At 56.7% G+C, this 16,007-nt stretch overlaps 1 protein-coding gene across 2 annotated transcripts in view; it reads left to right on the top strand.

Moving 5' to 3' along the window:
* The window catches only part of KAZN (kazrin, periplakin interacting protein), a 390,124-nt gene that overhangs the window by 330,444 nt on the left and 43,673 nt on the right, over positions 1-16,007 (top strand). For both annotated transcript variants that reach the window (XM_037045187.1, XM_037045185.1), the window contains exons 3-4: positions 8,326-8,462; positions 12,632-12,802. In XM_037045187.1, coding sequence (XP_036901082.1) covers positions 8,326-8,462; positions 12,632-12,802 — 308 coding nt within the window. The remainder of the gene's footprint in view (positions 1-8,325; positions 8,463-12,631; positions 12,803-16,007) is intronic.

Raw genomic sequence — 16,007 nt, 5'->3', positions numbered from 1 at the left:
TGGACTTGCCTTCGGAGGCTGGAAAACAAGCACGCCCTCCTCCCTGTCCGCCCTCTCGTTTCCCTCAGCAGGAAGTGGGGGCCGGGCTCCCTGGGCCACCACCCTGGGGGCTTCCAGGTGAGCTCTGAGCAGACCCACAGCTGAGGGTGGGGTCAGCAGGGACCGGAGCCCTACCCCCAGGAAGGACCATGCACAGCCTGCAAAAGGCCCTGACTGCACCCCCGAACCCCCAAGAAGCCTCTACTGCAGCTCCTCTGATTATACTGTATCTTCACGTATCTAATCCCCCCCCCCACCTAGAGTTTTTTTTCTTATGAGCTGCTGGGCATCTGTGCTTGAGAATGTCTGCAGATGGCTGATAAAAGCGTGCCCCCCCTCCCGGGACCCTTGCCCAGGTTCCAAGGCACCATTGCACCCAGTGGGACCGCAACCTCTGTTCAGACTCCCCCAACAGGGTGCCCAGTCCCCTCTGAAGCAATTGTTATGCCGCCACCGAGAACATACAGCTCAGCAAAGCCATCATCAGGTGTGATGCAGAGCTTCTGCTCTCGTTTAACGCTCACCACCATAGGTGGGGTAGGAGCTGTGGTCCTCACTTTATAGGAGGAAAAAGGCCCAGAGAGGTTAAGAAACTCACCCAAGGTCTCACAGCTGGGGAATGGTGGGGCCAGGCTTTGAACCCAGGTCTCTGACTGCAGAGCCTGCTCCCCCAGCCATGTCTGGCCCAGATCTCTCCTTTGTTCCCTCTTCTATGGACACCTGCTCTGACCAGCGGTCCAGCACCCATGCGAAGCCCTTAGATGTGGTTGGGTAGTGTTATTAATTGCTGATGTTGAAAAATAGAGACATTTAAGAAAACCCAGGGGAGGGTTCCATCCTTCATATGCAAGTCAGTCAGTATTTACTGAGCACTTACTATGTGCCAGGCACGAGTCTAGATGCTGGAGATACAGTAGTGAACAAGGCAGGCCAGGTGTCTGCCCCCAAGAAGCATATGTTACTAGTTAGGGATGAATCTAAAAATGTACAGGTAAACCCAGTGATCCTTCATTTGCCTGTGACCCAAGTAAGAAAGGCCATCTGCTCTCTGACCTTCAAGCATGGAGGTTGGAGTTTACTGNGTTTTTTTCCTTATGAGCTGCTGGGCATCTGTGCTTGAGAATGTCTGCAGATGGCTGATAAAAGCGTGCCCCCCCTCCCAGGACCCTTGCCCAGGTTCCAAGGCATCATTGCACTCAGTGGAACCGCAGCCTCTGTTCAGACTCCCCCAACAGGGTGCCCAGTCCCCTCTGAGAACATACAGCTCAGCAAAGCCGTCATCAGGTGTGATGCAGAGCTTCTGCTCTCGTTTAACGCTCACCACCGTAGGTGGGGTAGGAGCTGTGGTCCTCACTTTATAGGAGGAAAAAGGCCCAGAGAGGTTAAGAAACTCACCCAAGTCTCACAGCTGGGGAATGGTGGGGCCGGGCTTTGAACCCAGGTCTCTGACTGCAGAGCCTGCTCCCCCAGCCGTGTCTGGGCCCAGATCTCTCCTTTGTTCCCTCTTCTATGGACACCTGCTCTGACCAGCACCCATGCAAAGCCCTTAGATGTGGTTGGGTAGTGTTATTAATTGCTGATGTTGAAAAATAGAGACATTTAAGAAAACCCAGGGGAGGGTTCCATCCTTCATATGCGAGTCAGTCAGTATTTACTGAGCACTTAGTATGTGCCAGGCACGAGTCTAGATGCTGGAGATACAGTAGTGAACAAGGCAGGCCAGGTGTCTGCCCCCAAGAAGCATATGTTGCTAGTCAGGGATGAATCTAAAAATGTACAGGTAAACCCAGTGATCCTTCATTTGCCTGTGACCCAAGTAAGAAAGGCCATCTGCTCTCTGACCTTCAAGCATGGAGGTTGGAGTTTACTGGCCACCATCTCATCGGTGTGAATGCACTGGTTTTCTGCCACTTGAATGGATTGCTTCTTACTCTTTTGGTTACATGGAGTTGACTTGGTTCCAGGGGGTGCAGTGGTATTTAGCGCAGCGTTGGCCAGACAAGACTCTCAGACATGCCAAGTCTGATCAGTCAGGGATGGCATCTGCCTCCCCCTCGGAGGCAGAGCTGGCAAACCTGCATTTCATTCCTGTGCTGTGGCAGACATCTCCAATCAACCCAGGGTCCTCTGGAGCGTGATTGATTAGTCATGTCTGCATGGCCACAGGATTGAACAATGAGAACCAGTATTCCTGGTATTTGTCTTTTCTACGCCAGCCAGGAGGTTGGAAAGCTCAGGCTGCCTAACTTTCCAGGCTGCACTTGGAGAGAGGAGCCGTACGGATTCCGGAAAGATCATGAGCCTGAATGTCAAAGTCTTGGGGCCAAGTGCCAGTTCTGCCACGCATTGGCCACGGGAGCCGGCCAACCCACTTTATACCAGGTGGTGAGATGAAAAAGAGGGTTTCCATTCGTGAGGAGCAGAACTGTCCCAGGCCAGACCCCAGACCACCCCGGCCTGGCGCTGCGGGTAAGGTGTTCCCAGCTGCCTCTTGCCCAAGTATGTAGTTGGCCTTTCTCTCATACCCGAGTGCCTCTTAATGGGGCACAAGCCTGCTTATTAATCTTTATAAGGAGGCTGAACTCTAACCTGTTCTTAACTCACCTCGCTCAGCTTTCAAACAGGAACAAACAAAATAAACTGGCGTATGGCTGTCCTGAGGTCGTAAGTCTGTGGGCGTTTAACGTGCTTCCCTGGGCTGTGCCTTCCTCCTCCTCCTCCTCCCTGCCCTGGGCCTCTTCTCAGGCAGCAGTCTGTGGGTCGAGTCAACCTGTATTTTCCGAGGCCTCCTGGGGCCAGGTCAGGCCTGGGAGCCTGGGGAGTGGGAAGACAGGAAGAAACGATAGCATTTAGTGGCCCCCTGCTGTGTGCGTGTGGGGGGTAATGTCCCATGAGCCTTAATAGCTGGGGGAACTTGCTCAGAGGAGGTGCATGCAGGTCTAAGGCCCTCTGGCTGGTAATGGGCGATGGCTGGACTGGAATTTGGGGCTGCATCCGCAGCTGTGTCTCTCTAAGGTTCCGTCCTCCTCGCGTGCTCAAGGTCGGCACCTGCTGGTTCACTCAGGATATGGCAGTCTGTTCTGTGTAGGGCAGAGATGATTATACTCCCGTTTTACAGATGAGGAAAACTGAGGCTTTGACAGGCAGGCTCCAAAGCCCATGCTTTTACCCCAACTTCTGTGTGTTGGCCTCAGAATCAGAAGACTGGGGCTGACTCACTGTGTGATACTGGGTATTCCCTTTCCTTCTTTTGGCCTCAGTTTCCCCATCTGTAAAGCAAAGTTGAGCTGGAAGAACATTTTGGTGGGTTTTTATTCAGAGTGCTTTGCCAGGCCCTCCCAGCTCCCACCTGCCCACCCCTCCTTTCCCAGAATCAGTAGATGCTGCTGACCGGTCAGGAATGTTGACCGGAAGAGAAAGGGGGGCCCCCTGCTGGCAGCGCCTGGGATCCGCATACACAGGCTGAAGTCTAACCCTCCCCACCTGAGTCTAGGTTTGTCTAGGGTCCCTCAGGCTGGAAATTTGCACCAGGGCTCTTAGCTTTGGGCCATCTGCAGCCAGGCCTGCAGTCTTCTGAGCTCGACTGAGGGGAAATCTGACCATGTGGAGCAAGACTGTCTGGGGTTGGCTGAGGATCCTGCGAGCAAGAGGGGGTGACTGATGGAAGATTCCTGAAGAGCTCTGCCTTTTGCACACACGAGTGCACGCACACACACACACCCTCCCAGCAGCCACCAAAAAGGGGGCTACACACAAGAGTGCCAAACTCTAATGGAAACCTCGGGAAGCCCCCTGGGACTGAGTGGCCGCTGCAGGGACAGAGGGACTGGTGTGGACTGCTGGACCACCCAGGGGCTGTCTGGATCAATGCAGACTCAGCCGTTCACAACAGGGTGCTTCCACGGGGTTAACAAATGACTATGAGAGGTTCAAGGTCAGACTTAGGGATGCCCGGCCAGGGCCCACCACTTGAGCTTCACGGGTCTTGGTGAGTGGACCCTCTGAGCCTCAGTCTCCTCCCCGGGACCCACCCCCAGCACAGCTCCAAGGAGCAGGCGAGGCTGGCCGGGCTGCGCAGGATCGCTTGGGGGGGGTGGCAGTAGGTTGTGGAGACAGCAGAGCAGCGGGGTGCCAGGCCTGGTGGGTGCTGGGGCCAGGTGGGCGCTGCCACTCACTGCTTGGCCAGGCTCCTTGATCTCACTGGGTGCCTGCTTCCTCGTCTGTCGTGGGAAATGACTTAAGGGGGTTGTGAGGATCAAGTGACAAACACCCCTAAAGGGCCATGCCTGGCACGTGGGGGTCCTTTTACTGTCTAGGAAATTGAGGCCTAGGAAGGTAAGTGACTCACCCAGGTCTCAGAGCAGGGAGAGAACCCAGGACCTCTGACCCCAGCATGCTCGTCCTGCCCCGGCTGTGTGGTGTTGATGGCCATTGACACAAGTTGGGGGGTGGGAGCGGCCATCAAGGCGAAGTGTCCTAGGATCTCAGAAGCCAAAGGAAGCTGGCAGAGTCTAGCACGTTCATGCTGGGGGAAACTGAGGCTCAGAGAAGGGGGAGCTGAGAACCTGGCCCCTCCCTCCCCAGCGAGGTTCTCACTGCATGCTTTGCCTTGGTGAGTAAGGAGGAATCCCTCGTGCTCAAAAGCACCCTGTAAAATCCCTTACCTTCCAGGCCCCCAGCCCCCAGAAGCTCAGAATTAACCTGTCCTGTTATCTTCACATGCCAGCTGTGGCCCCCTTGCCTGGGCCTTGGACGTGAGGGTCTGCTTTGCCCGAGGGGAAAGGGGTCAGTGCAGAGACCTCCTCTCTCTCGTGTCCCCCCACCAAGACTTACATTTGCAGAAGTTATACGGGCCAGCACTGCCCTAGGCTGCCTCACATCTGCAGTAAAGGTCTGCTGTGGCCAGGCCCACCTTAGAAACTTGAGAAAAGTGACATCCCCAGAGAAGTACCATCCGCGTGGGCTGTAGCTGGGCCCCCAGTGACACCCTTCATCTCATGCATGCATCCGGCCTCCTCGGAGTTAGAAAAATAGGTCCCTCCGCACGAACCCTTCCCTCACCCCAGTGTCCCCACATTCCAAGGAGCCAGGCTCTCTCCTTCCGTGACCCTGCAGGGCCTGCTGTGCGTGACATCATCCGTCACCATGGCAGTGGTTCCACTGGCCTGGCTGCTGGAATGGGACACGCCTGGGCGAAGCTGGTGGCTGGGAAGGCGAACAGAATGCTGGGGAGCTTCCACCGAGGCAGAGAGGGCTGGTCACACCTGGCAGGCCTCCGCCTGTGTTAGGAACGTTTGGAGAACATCACAGCAGCTCGGGAAGATAGAAACAAAAGCACACCTATGACGAAGGGCGGAAGGAAGCCTTTCCTTGTGTGGTGTTCACAGCTGTGTGCGTGTAGCTGAAAGCGTTTCTTAGGGGGTCTGTCCTGGTTGAACCTCCTTGCTTTCTTAAGAGTTGCAATACCAGACCCCATGTGATGGGGGCAACACAGCCACATTGTTGAGGCTCAGTGGGGAACCTCACGCCCTCTTGCCCACCTCACTGGTGCAGGAGTCCCCAGTGCCCCAGGTCCTGCTCCCTCGTGGGAGGTTTCGTAAGCAGGTTGTGGAAATGTGACTTCAGAAAAGCTGGGGGACAGCTCGACGGCAGCTTTGTTCACACCGTGGTTCCCAAGTCGCCTTTCCTTGTTATTAGGTCGTCTTCACCTGGCATTCATTCCCAGGGATTCCGCTTTTGTGCTTTCTCGGTTCTCAGCCCAGAGTTGAGCAGAGCAGGGACCCCCAAGGAGAGCTTGTGGTAAGGGAGCCCAAAGCAAAGCCTGTGCAGTGGAGGTGCTGGCACTTCTCACAGCCTGCCTTGATGTGTCAGTTAGGGGTGCATTGGGCTGCATGTAACGGGAAATCCAATGAACAGTGAGGTTGGTATTTTCTCCTGTCACAAGGAATTCTGGCCTGGGCGATGCCATCCGCAGTCCAGGCTCCTCTGTCTCTGGCTCCTCATGTCAGCTTGTGGCTTCATCCTTATGCTTATAAGATGGCTGCTGTGCCTCAGGATGTCACATCCATGTCCCCAGAAGGAAGAAAACGGAAGGGCAAAAGGCAAGGGAAACTTCCAGCATACTGTGACCTTTTTTATAAAGAATGCAGTGGGTTTCCCAGTAGACTTCTGTGTACACAATGGCCAGAACTGTGATACACCCCCCACCACCACCACTAGCTGCAAGAGAGCTTGGGAAGCTGAGTGTTTTAACTAGGCACAAGCAAAATCGGGGTTCTCTCGGGAAGAAGGAGGGTAGATGGAGACCCGTGTCATCCATGCATATATGGGTTTGTCAATCAGATCTGCCACCACCCAAACGATAGGGACCCCATCTTGTCCTCCCTGTCCCCTCGCAGCAGCAGGTATGGAACATGGCCTATAAAAGAGGCGTGATCAAATAGTTTGGGGGAGCGCTCACTCTCTTCTTAGGGAGGAGCTACCAACCTGAAGGCAGAGGTCAGCCCGTGTTCTCAGGGGGCCCCCAGTGGATGGGGGAGGCATAGCTCTGCCCCCCTGAGGCCACCAACACACAGACGTGTGCTCACATGCAGCCCCCCACTGACAGACAGACAGAGACACGCGGTCTCTCCACCACGTGCAGGGTTGGAGCAGCGAGGAGTTCCACAGGGGCCAGCAGGGGGCTGCAGCGTCACTCCCTCCAAGGCCACTTGGAAGAGGTGAAGGGAGGTCCAGCAATTCACCAGGGCAGGTGGGGGGCGCCCCCTCCCATAGCTCTGGTGCTGAGAGCAAAGTCTGGAGTTTGGTTCTCAGCCAGATGGGGCTGAAGGAGGTCAGCCCAGGGGGTTCCATTTCCAACCAAAGAGCAGAAGCCCACCTAAGGCCCCTCTGAAAAGCCACAGTGGTCACTTTGCTTGGGTCAGCGGCCTCCCTAGGAGCCCTTCCTCTCAACAGGGTTTCCCTCTGGCTCTCAGGCCCCGCCGATCCAAAACCTCCCTGAGACCGGGCGTTGGGTGCCCACTCTGCTGTTTGCTGGCCATGTGGCCTTAGTTTCCTCCCCTGTGGAATGGGATGACATAGGTACCCACCCACCACCTCTGCCACAGGGAGCGCAGCCAGGACAGAACGATAGGGGACAGATGGAAATTTCCGATTCCTCAGTGACAGCCGGGCCCCAGCTCTGGTGGGAGGTTCCTTCTGACCAGGTTACATCTTTAGATGTTGGGTTTTGTTAAAATGAGGCTCACTGCAATGCTACTGTGAACATTTTCCTGCAAGTATTTGCGTGGACTGATGTTTTCATTCCTCTTGGGCACATGCTGAGGAGTGGGATTGCTGAGTCGTAGGGTAACTTGATGTTTGATCACTGAGGAACTGCCAGCCTGCTTTCCCCAGCAACTGCACCGTTTTCCATTCCCGCCAACACCATACGGTGGTTCCAGTCTCTCCACATCCATGCCAACACTTGTCGTTGTCTCCTTTTTTATTTTAGCCATTGTAGTGAGTGAGACGTGGTAGCGCGTTGTGGTTTCAATTTGCATTTTCCTGATGACCAGTGATGTCAAGCACCTTTTCATGTGTTTATTGGCCATTTCTTGGAGAAGTATCCATCCAGATCCTTTGCTCACTTTTTTAAATTGGGTCATTTGTCTTTTTATTATTGAGCTGGAAGAGTTCTTCTATACTCATATCCTAGATAGAAGACCCTTGTCAGATAATGATTTGCAAATATTTTCTCCCATTCCCTGTGTTGTCAAATCACTTTCTTGATGGTGCCCTTTGAAGGATAAAAGTTTTTAGTTTTGGTGAATTTCAGCGTATCTGTTTTTTCCTCTGTTGCTCATACATTCGTGGGGTGTCATGTGCCATGGCATGTTTTTCATCAAACGCTGGTGGGCTCAGGGTAGCCCGGGGGGTCATTGCCACAGGATCAGGGAGCCAAAAGCTTCCGGGGCCGTAGGGGTCGAAGGCCGACCAGGCCTCCAGCTCCTTCACACTGGGGACCTGGCAGTTCAGAGCAGGGATAGACATTAAATCGAGGACTTGCTCTCTCCTGGTTGGATCAGTGAAACTGATTGGTGACAACTGGGACTCCAGGAACAGACAGACCTGGGTTCGAATCCCGAGAATGCCACTGAGTGGCATGGGAGCTTGGGAGAGAAGCTTCATCTTTCTGAACGATACCTCCGTCTGTTAAAAGGGGGATAGGATTAGGGTCTCTTCTCAGTTTTCGGGGCTGACCGACAGCTTGGATCTCTGGAACTCATGCTCTCTTCCGTCCCCCAGCCATGAAAGCTGACCGGAAGCGCCTGAAGGGCGAGAAGACGGACCTGGTGAGCCAGATGCAGCAGCTGTACGCCACACTGGAGAGCCGCGAGGAGCAGCTGCGGGACTTCATCCGGAACTATGAGCAGCACCGCAAGGTCAGGGGCCCGCCCTCCTCACCCCGCTCCGCTCCCCTCCGCAGACACCAGCTCCCCTCCCCACCGCCCTGCACGGGCTGGCCTCTGGAGTCCCAGAGCACACACTCTCTGCTCACGTCACCCCCTACTCCCCAGGGAGGCTCTCCACATGTCTGGCCCAGCATGGGCACTGAGATGGAACACGCCTGGTCGTGGCGCCTCCGTCGGTGACAGTGGGGACTCTGGATAAATGTTGGCCCCGGTTCAGGCCCCAGCTGCCCCCGTTTGTGCCCTTGGACAGCTTAGCCTTTCAGAGCCTCTGTTTCCGTGGTTGCTACACCAAGCATGTGGCACAGACCTTGGAGAAACGTGACAAGGACTGTTTGAGGTGCTGAATGCAGAGCGCTCAGTTTGGTGCCTAGTGCCTAGTAAGCACTCACTAAACGTTAGCTATGCACCTTATTAATGATACCATGATAAATGTGTGGAGAGAGAGCTGGGGGGCACCAGTGAGACAGGCAGAAATTCTGCATGCAGGGAAACAGTCTTGGCAGACTTCCCAGAAGAGGTGACTATGAGTTGGGCTCTGTGGGGTGGGTAGGAGTAACTGAGGAATCTAGTGTATGTGGTGTGGACACAGCGAAGAGGGTACCAACTCTTAAAGAAAAAAGAGTCAGTCCCCCCAACCGAGCAGGCCCTCATAAGCCACCGTATCTGCAGGGCGAGAGCTGTAACCTCCTGGTGTGTGGTGCAGAAATACTGTGGAAACCTGCTCTTCACGCACATGACACCATGTGGTAAGGGCCGTGACCAAGGCTCACGCACACTCTGGGGAGAAAGTGGAGGCTGCAGGTGTGCTCGGCTTTGCTGGCCACGGAAGGTTCAATGGGCCAGTCACACGAGTGCACTCATGGGTGCTGCCTCAGAGCTGAGAGGCCAGAGTGCCGGAGACCGGGGGATGGGGGTGGATGGAAAGGCCCACGCTGGTCTTCGTCTGCCCAGACCCCCTCTCACTGCCCACATGTGGTGGACGCAGCCCAGCAGGGCTCCCACAGCCTCTGACTGCAGCCTGGGGCTTTCAGCCATCCCAGGTGCTGCCAGCCCAAGCAGCAGGGCCCTGGCTTCTGCTGCCTGCGACCTTCACAGTTGGTGAGCTGGGTCCCTGTAGAGTTGGCCTCTCCCGGCCTGTCACTTGTAGACAAGATGTGGCGATAAGAAGGACATCTGCGGAAGCAGAGAGGAAGAGAGGGAGCCCGCCACGGCCTTGGTCATCGGCCTCGGTTTTCTTGGTCATCCTCCAGGCCTCAGACTTGCCGCTGCCACCTCACGTGGCAGAAGGGTGCGGGAGCTCTGCGGGGTCTCCTTTATGAGGGTTCCACCCTCGTGACCTCAGCACCTCCCAGAGGTGAAATTACAGTGGAACTGGAAAATTTCTGTCACCCCGTGACTCCGTAGCCATGGTGACGTGGTGGTACGGGGCTCGCCCAACCGCCAAGGCTGGGGCTCGGAGGGCAAACGGCTTGACCAGCAGCTGTGGGCAAGGACGATGTTGAGGAGCGCCCGGAGGAGGGTCCTGAGGAAGGGACCGAGGAGGCCACGTCCTGCCTCGTGATTCCAGCCGCCCCCGCCCCCCAGTGGTTCTGAACCCCGAGGCAGGTCTCCCTTCTGTTCCTTTCCTGCCTCCACGCCCAGCAAGGACCCAGACCTCCGCCACACAGCCTGTGGGGCTGGGGGAGTTACTCCACCTCGTGGGTGGCGGCGAGGTTTGGATATCACAGTGCGCACCCTGGCCGGGTGGCTCAGTTGGTTGGAGTGTCGTCCCACGTACCAGAAGGTTGTGGGGTTGATCGCCAGTCAGGGCATGTACCTAAGTGGCAGGTTTGATCCCCCGTCGGGGAGGCAGCTGGTCCAGGCAGCCTGAAAGCACCGACCGGCCTCCCCCGGCCCAGAGCCCTCGGTCTGCTGACGAACGGTGGATCCAGTGCCTGCAGAGAGACATAGAGACACACATGGTCCTGAGGGTCCTAGTGGACCTCCCTCCTCATTCAGGGACATTTTGTAAGCAGCCTCTTACCCATGAGCCAGTTCCAAGGAACGGTCCTCACCCTGGAGCTGAGGCCCACACTCTGCATTTCCTGGGCCCTTCCACAATCTCGGCGTGGCTACAGGAGGCTGGGGGCAGATGCTCGGGACGTGGCCCAGCCCCGGAGAAGGAGCTCGCCATCCGGGTGGGTGCTGGAGAGAGCTGAGCCCATAGTGTGACCCCAGGGGCTTGCCTGACACCTGTTGTTCTGACCCCCATCAGCATGGCTCCTCGCTTCCAGAGCCTGAGAGCACAGCTGGCTGGTGACTCTGTAACAGTCACTCTTACCTTGCATCGCCGGTCCCTCCTGAAGCCATCGCCCTGGGGAGTGGGACTGTCACTGTCTCACAAGTGGGTCAAGGTTTCTGGGAGTTAGCAACATAGACGGTGGCTGGCAGTTTGCAATGGACTGGCCTGAGACTCACACCCAGGCATCCTGACCCCAGGGTGCTGGTGCCAGGGACGCGTCCTAGAAGGGATTGTCCCCGCACCACCTCCACTAGAGAGCACCTTGAAGCGGGGGACTGGTGACAGAGGAGGTGTGTCCTCGCCTCACCCGCAATGCCAGAGCCTCCATGTGATGGCCTTTGACCTGAGTCCTGCACATTCGCTTCATCGGCGGGATTTGTCAGGGGCTCCCTGCCAGGCTGCCATTCTGGGGCCCGGTATGCCGATGCATGAGCGTGGCACAGAGCGAGCACGCAGTGGGGCTTCCATGCACGCTCCACAGTGCAGGGGTTTTCACACCTGCTGATGAATCTGAATATTGGTTGAATGGCCAGTATCGGGCACCAGTACAAGAAAATGGGTTGGAGAGAACCCAGGCCACTTTCTGAGATGGCGGGGCAGGGGGCAGGGAAGGCAGGGGCCAGGGAGAAGACATGGGGATGCAGGGCGTGAGCGTCTGTTGGGTGCCCAGCATTACGCTGAGCTCTCCGTGTAAATTATCTCGTCAGTCCTCACCGCCACACCCTCACATGTGTGTGGTATCAGCCCCATGTTACATACAGATGAGGACGCTGAGGCATGGTAGTCCTTGCAGCTCATCCTTGCAAAGCCGGAATTCGACCCAGACTCTCCCCAGACCCTCAGCCGTAGCCACAGCTCTGGGACAGACACAGAGAAGGGGCCAGGGTCTTCCTCAGCCTCCTGGTCGCTGGCCACCTGGGAGTCAGGCTTTCAGTGACAGGGTTGTTAGGGCAGGATGGCCACCTCTCTCCATCGTCCCAGGCCACTTAGAGTTTGGTGACTAGGAAGGCCAAGGCTGGGCCGCTGGGGCTGGGCAGGGCCCCCGGCTAGGACCCTTCCTCCTGGGAAAGGCAGCTGCTATTCTGCAACTTGGCTCTCGCCGGCAGAGGCCAGGCCCCCACATGCTCCGTGCCTGCTGACTGTGCCCCAGCACACACAGCTGGAGCCCCGGGCCCTTCCCTCAGTGTTACAGAGAAAACAGCTCACGCAGGGGGACCGGCCCAGAGCACGGACCCGGTGCCCGGCCGGGAACTCTGCTGCCTTCAGATGCAGGAGGGGTCTGGCCTGTGTCATTACCGGCTGTGATGGAGGAGGGTGGGGGCAAGACCCCATGGCAGCCAAGGAGATTGGGCTGCAGGTGTTCCCTTCTCTGTCCCTGTCTCCCAGTGACAGACATGTGACCGAACAACAAAACAAAGCCCCAAACCCACTATTTACCCTCACTGTTGTCACACTCTGTTCAAATACCTCCCTCACACGAATTCAGTCTCGTTAACAATTCTTTGAAATATGTAGTATTGACACCCCGCCCCGTAATTTTAAATACAGAGAAACTGGACTGGACGACATGAAACAATGTACCCATGACAAGCATTTGCTCATTTAGTTGGTGAGAAATATTTCCTGAGCATCTACTAATGGTTTACCTCTGTTCCAACCTCCCAGCTAGTTTGTGGCATAGCCGGGATTGGAACCCAGGGCTTCCTCACTGCAGAGCCTGAGCTCCTAGCCACATGCTGCAGGGCCTCCCACATCTTCCTGTGGTTGGGAGTCAAGGCCCCTCTGGGCACCTCTGGGCAAGAGGAGGCCCCGCCCCGCCCCTCCCCCGTGATGACACCGCAGCGTTCTCCCCTTGCAGGAGAGCGAGGATGCCGTCAAAGCTCTGGCTAAGGAGAAGGACCTGCTGGAGCGGGAAAAGTGGGAACTCCGGCGCCAAGCCAAGGAGGCCACAGACCACGCCACGGCGCTGCGCTCCCAGCTGGACCTCAAAGACAACCGGATGAAGGAGCTGGAGGCTGAGCTGGCCATGGTGAGACCCCTCCCTTCCCAACACCCCCTTCAGGTGCCGGCTGTGTTGGGAGACAGGGAGCTGGCGTTGGTACATCCAAGAATCGGAGTCAGGCAGAGAACGAGGGGGGAGGGGCGGGGCCAGGGGCGGGGTTTGTGATGATTGGCATCTTCTTCACTCGTGTGTCTAGCTTGTGGGGTGCTAGGAGACCATCCACTCTTCCGCATTCCTCAGACTACTATCTTTAAAAAGGCCCATTTTTATTTAAAATATACATATTTGTTTAGATAAACATTTAGGAGGAAATACACCAGAAACTTTAACAATGGTTATCTCTGGGTACTAGGATTACAAGTGAGTTTTTTTTTCTTTTTCCTTTTTTTTTGGCCCTATTTTTATCTATAGTGAGAATGACTGCCTTGGGTCATCAGGGGGAAAGGTGTTACTTTTTTCTAATCTAAAACAAACCTTCAGAATACTTCCAAATGCCGTGTTATCTGTAGTGGTGCATACGTAGCCCACATGTGGCGACAGAGAGCCCAGGTGGTGTCCAGGGGGCCTGGCAGAAAAATCGAGGTCCACGGCCCTGAGTTCTTTTCTGCCTGCTCCTGTGTGACCTTGGGCTGTTCAATGAACTTCTCTGGGCTTCACTGCCCTTTATCTGGTACTGGGGTGGGGCTGAGGGTCTTTAGCCCATCCAGTCTGCCCACGAGGTGGCTGGGAAACTCTAAGGAGCCCCCAAGGGGTGGGGAGGCCCTGCAGAGCACTGATGTGAGCTCACAGTGTGGTTACAGCCATGGGTTCTGGGTTCAAGTGCAGCCTTATCACCCTGTAGCTGTGTGACCTTGGGCAGGACCCTTCGCATAGGGCTCTGTGAGATCATTTCAGCAAAATAATGCAAGGGGAGTGCTTAGCGCAATGCCTGTACGTGGCAAGTGATGATATGAGGAGACATGAAGGTTCTCTACGGTCACTTCCTTCAGGACCATGGCTCCCCCAGGGGCTGTCAGGATCTAGGGGTCTCTCTTGGGACCACTTCAGCGCTCTCCTTGTGGGATGCTGACCCCTAGTGGTGAGAACTACCCAGGGCCGGAAGAAGCTGCAGCCCATAGGTCTTCTCTTGGGGTGGAGGTGGGGTTCACAGTGCTGGCTCCCCTGGCGCAGGGAGGAGCAAGGCCCCTGCTCTCCCAGGTCTTTCCGGTGCCCTGTGGGCAGACAGATACATCTTCCGCACCTGGGAGCACAGGCCTCAAGCATCCTGGGGCATCCGGGGTCTGCCAGGATTGCGAGCCATCTGGCCTCTGCTTCCACTGTCCCCAGCCCCAGACTACTCAGCTTGCTTCTGTCTTGGCCAACAAAATTCAGACTCTTGCCTCCTCCTTCCAGCAGGCAGCGGGCCTCTCTAGGTGTGATAGTGCGGGTGAATGTTTACAGCTCAGGTGGTGGATTTGCTATAACAAGGAAAAGGGCTCAGACACAGAGGAAAGGGGCTTTCCTAAGAACCCGGACAGCCCCAGTGTTGTTGGGGTGCACACCTGGTCAGAGGTCCCTTCTGTCGCCCGCCGTCTGCGGGGTTTCAGCACCTGGAGGCCGCCAGGGCTGCCCGCCCCAGGCGGTGCTGCGCAGCTCCCCCTATGGTACTGCTGGCCAGGGAGAGGCCAGAGGGCGGGGACCCTCCTGCACATAGCCTCCGTCCTTGGGTTGCACACCCTGGAACACAGCTCTGGTCAGTGTAAGCGCACAGGCAGGCGTGCGTGGAGGGTCAAGAGCTCACAGGCACGGTGGGAAGGTGGAAAGGTGACAGCCAATTTCCTGCTTTGGGAAGTTCCTGCCCCCCAGCTCCTCCCATCCTTTGGCCTGGAGAGACATTCCCCAGACTGGCAGGAATCCCTTGAAGGATGCAGGTCAGCAGGACTCGGCCTCCCTCGGGGCCAGGCTCACTCTGACATGGACACACGCCCTGGCCTCTGGACCAGCAGACCCTACAGACAATTGGGGGCCTCCATCAGCCTGACTCAGAGGGTGGGCGAGGACTGCGCCCTGCACTGCTCTCCCCTTCTACCTCCCGGCTTTTGTCGCCTGATTTTAGAGGACATAAATAATCCTTAACCGTGGCTGCTACTGTTGAGTGTGACAATAGACACTGTTTCATAATAACAGTCACTTGCATTTCCTGAGTGTTTGTACCATGGACCAAGCAGCCTCCACTGCAGCCACGTTCTTCCCACCGGGCAGATGAGGGCACAGAGGCGTGGAGAGGTGAGGGGCCTCTCTCAGGAGCCCTCGGCTACGAAGCGGCAGAGCTGGGATCAGACTCAGGCAGTCTGGTTTCAGAGCCCAAGCTCCAAAGTGCCGTGCCGGGCCCTCTCCTTGCACACCCCCAGGGGGCGCTACTTACACAGACATGCTCCCTTTCAGTTTTCCCAGCTTACCAGTGAGGACCCTGAGGCTCAGTCATGGAGTAACGTGCTCAAGGTCACACAGCAACTAAGTTGTAGAAGTGCAGTCCAAACCAAGCTGTGTTTTTGCTTTTGTCACATGGGAGCAAGTCACCAGTTCCCAGGGGCTCCAGACTCGGGGTTCAGAGATGAGAAAGGGTGTCAGAGTTCCTGGCGTCTTGCTGCATTTAGTGGGAGAGATTAGTCAGAAGCGCCGTGGGACTTGCCGCCGGGAGCAGCCGTGGCAGAGCCCAGCGGGCATGCAGGGTTTAAATAAGACGCCACGTGCCTCGCCCGCAGTCCACACCCGTGTGGAGGTTTAACATCAGAGGTTTAACGTCATGACAGGCAGTTTGGGAGAGGATCCTGTGCTTCAGAACTCCCAGGTAAAGCACTCCATCCCGCAGGACCAGCCACAGGGGACCTCCCCGTGGCCAGGTAGCGGTCACATCAGACAGCAGGCCGAGTAGAAGGCGCCATTCCAAGTCCCCAGCGGGCGAGGCTCCACTTGGGAGAAGAAAGCCTGTGGGGACAGGAGAGTGACCCTGCCCGGGCCTCCTGTGCTGCCGTGAGAGGCGGCTTGTTTCAGGGGCAGCTCCTGCGTCCCGTGTTCGAGCCCAGCGGTGCTGCCGGAGGGCAGAGCAGCGGGCTCATCACCGCAGGGCGGCAGACGCCCATGGGTGCTCGTGTGTCTCCTGTGTCCACCTTCAGGGCAGCCGAGATGGATTGGGCAGGAAGAAGGGAGCGGGCCGTCCCCCCAGGAGCAGCTGCCCCCAAGGAGGGGTGCC

This window comes from Sturnira hondurensis, unplaced genomic scaffold (genome assembly GCF_014824575.4).
Source record: "Sturnira hondurensis isolate 20B ecotype Veracruz unplaced genomic scaffold, ASM1482457v3 Scaffold0004257, whole genome shotgun sequence".
NCBI classification, from domain to species: Eukaryota; Metazoa; Chordata; class Mammalia; order Chiroptera; family Phyllostomidae; genus Sturnira; species Sturnira hondurensis.
The sequence above is the reverse complement of the archived record's forward strand: the minus strand, read 5'-3'. Positions and strand labels throughout refer to the sequence as shown.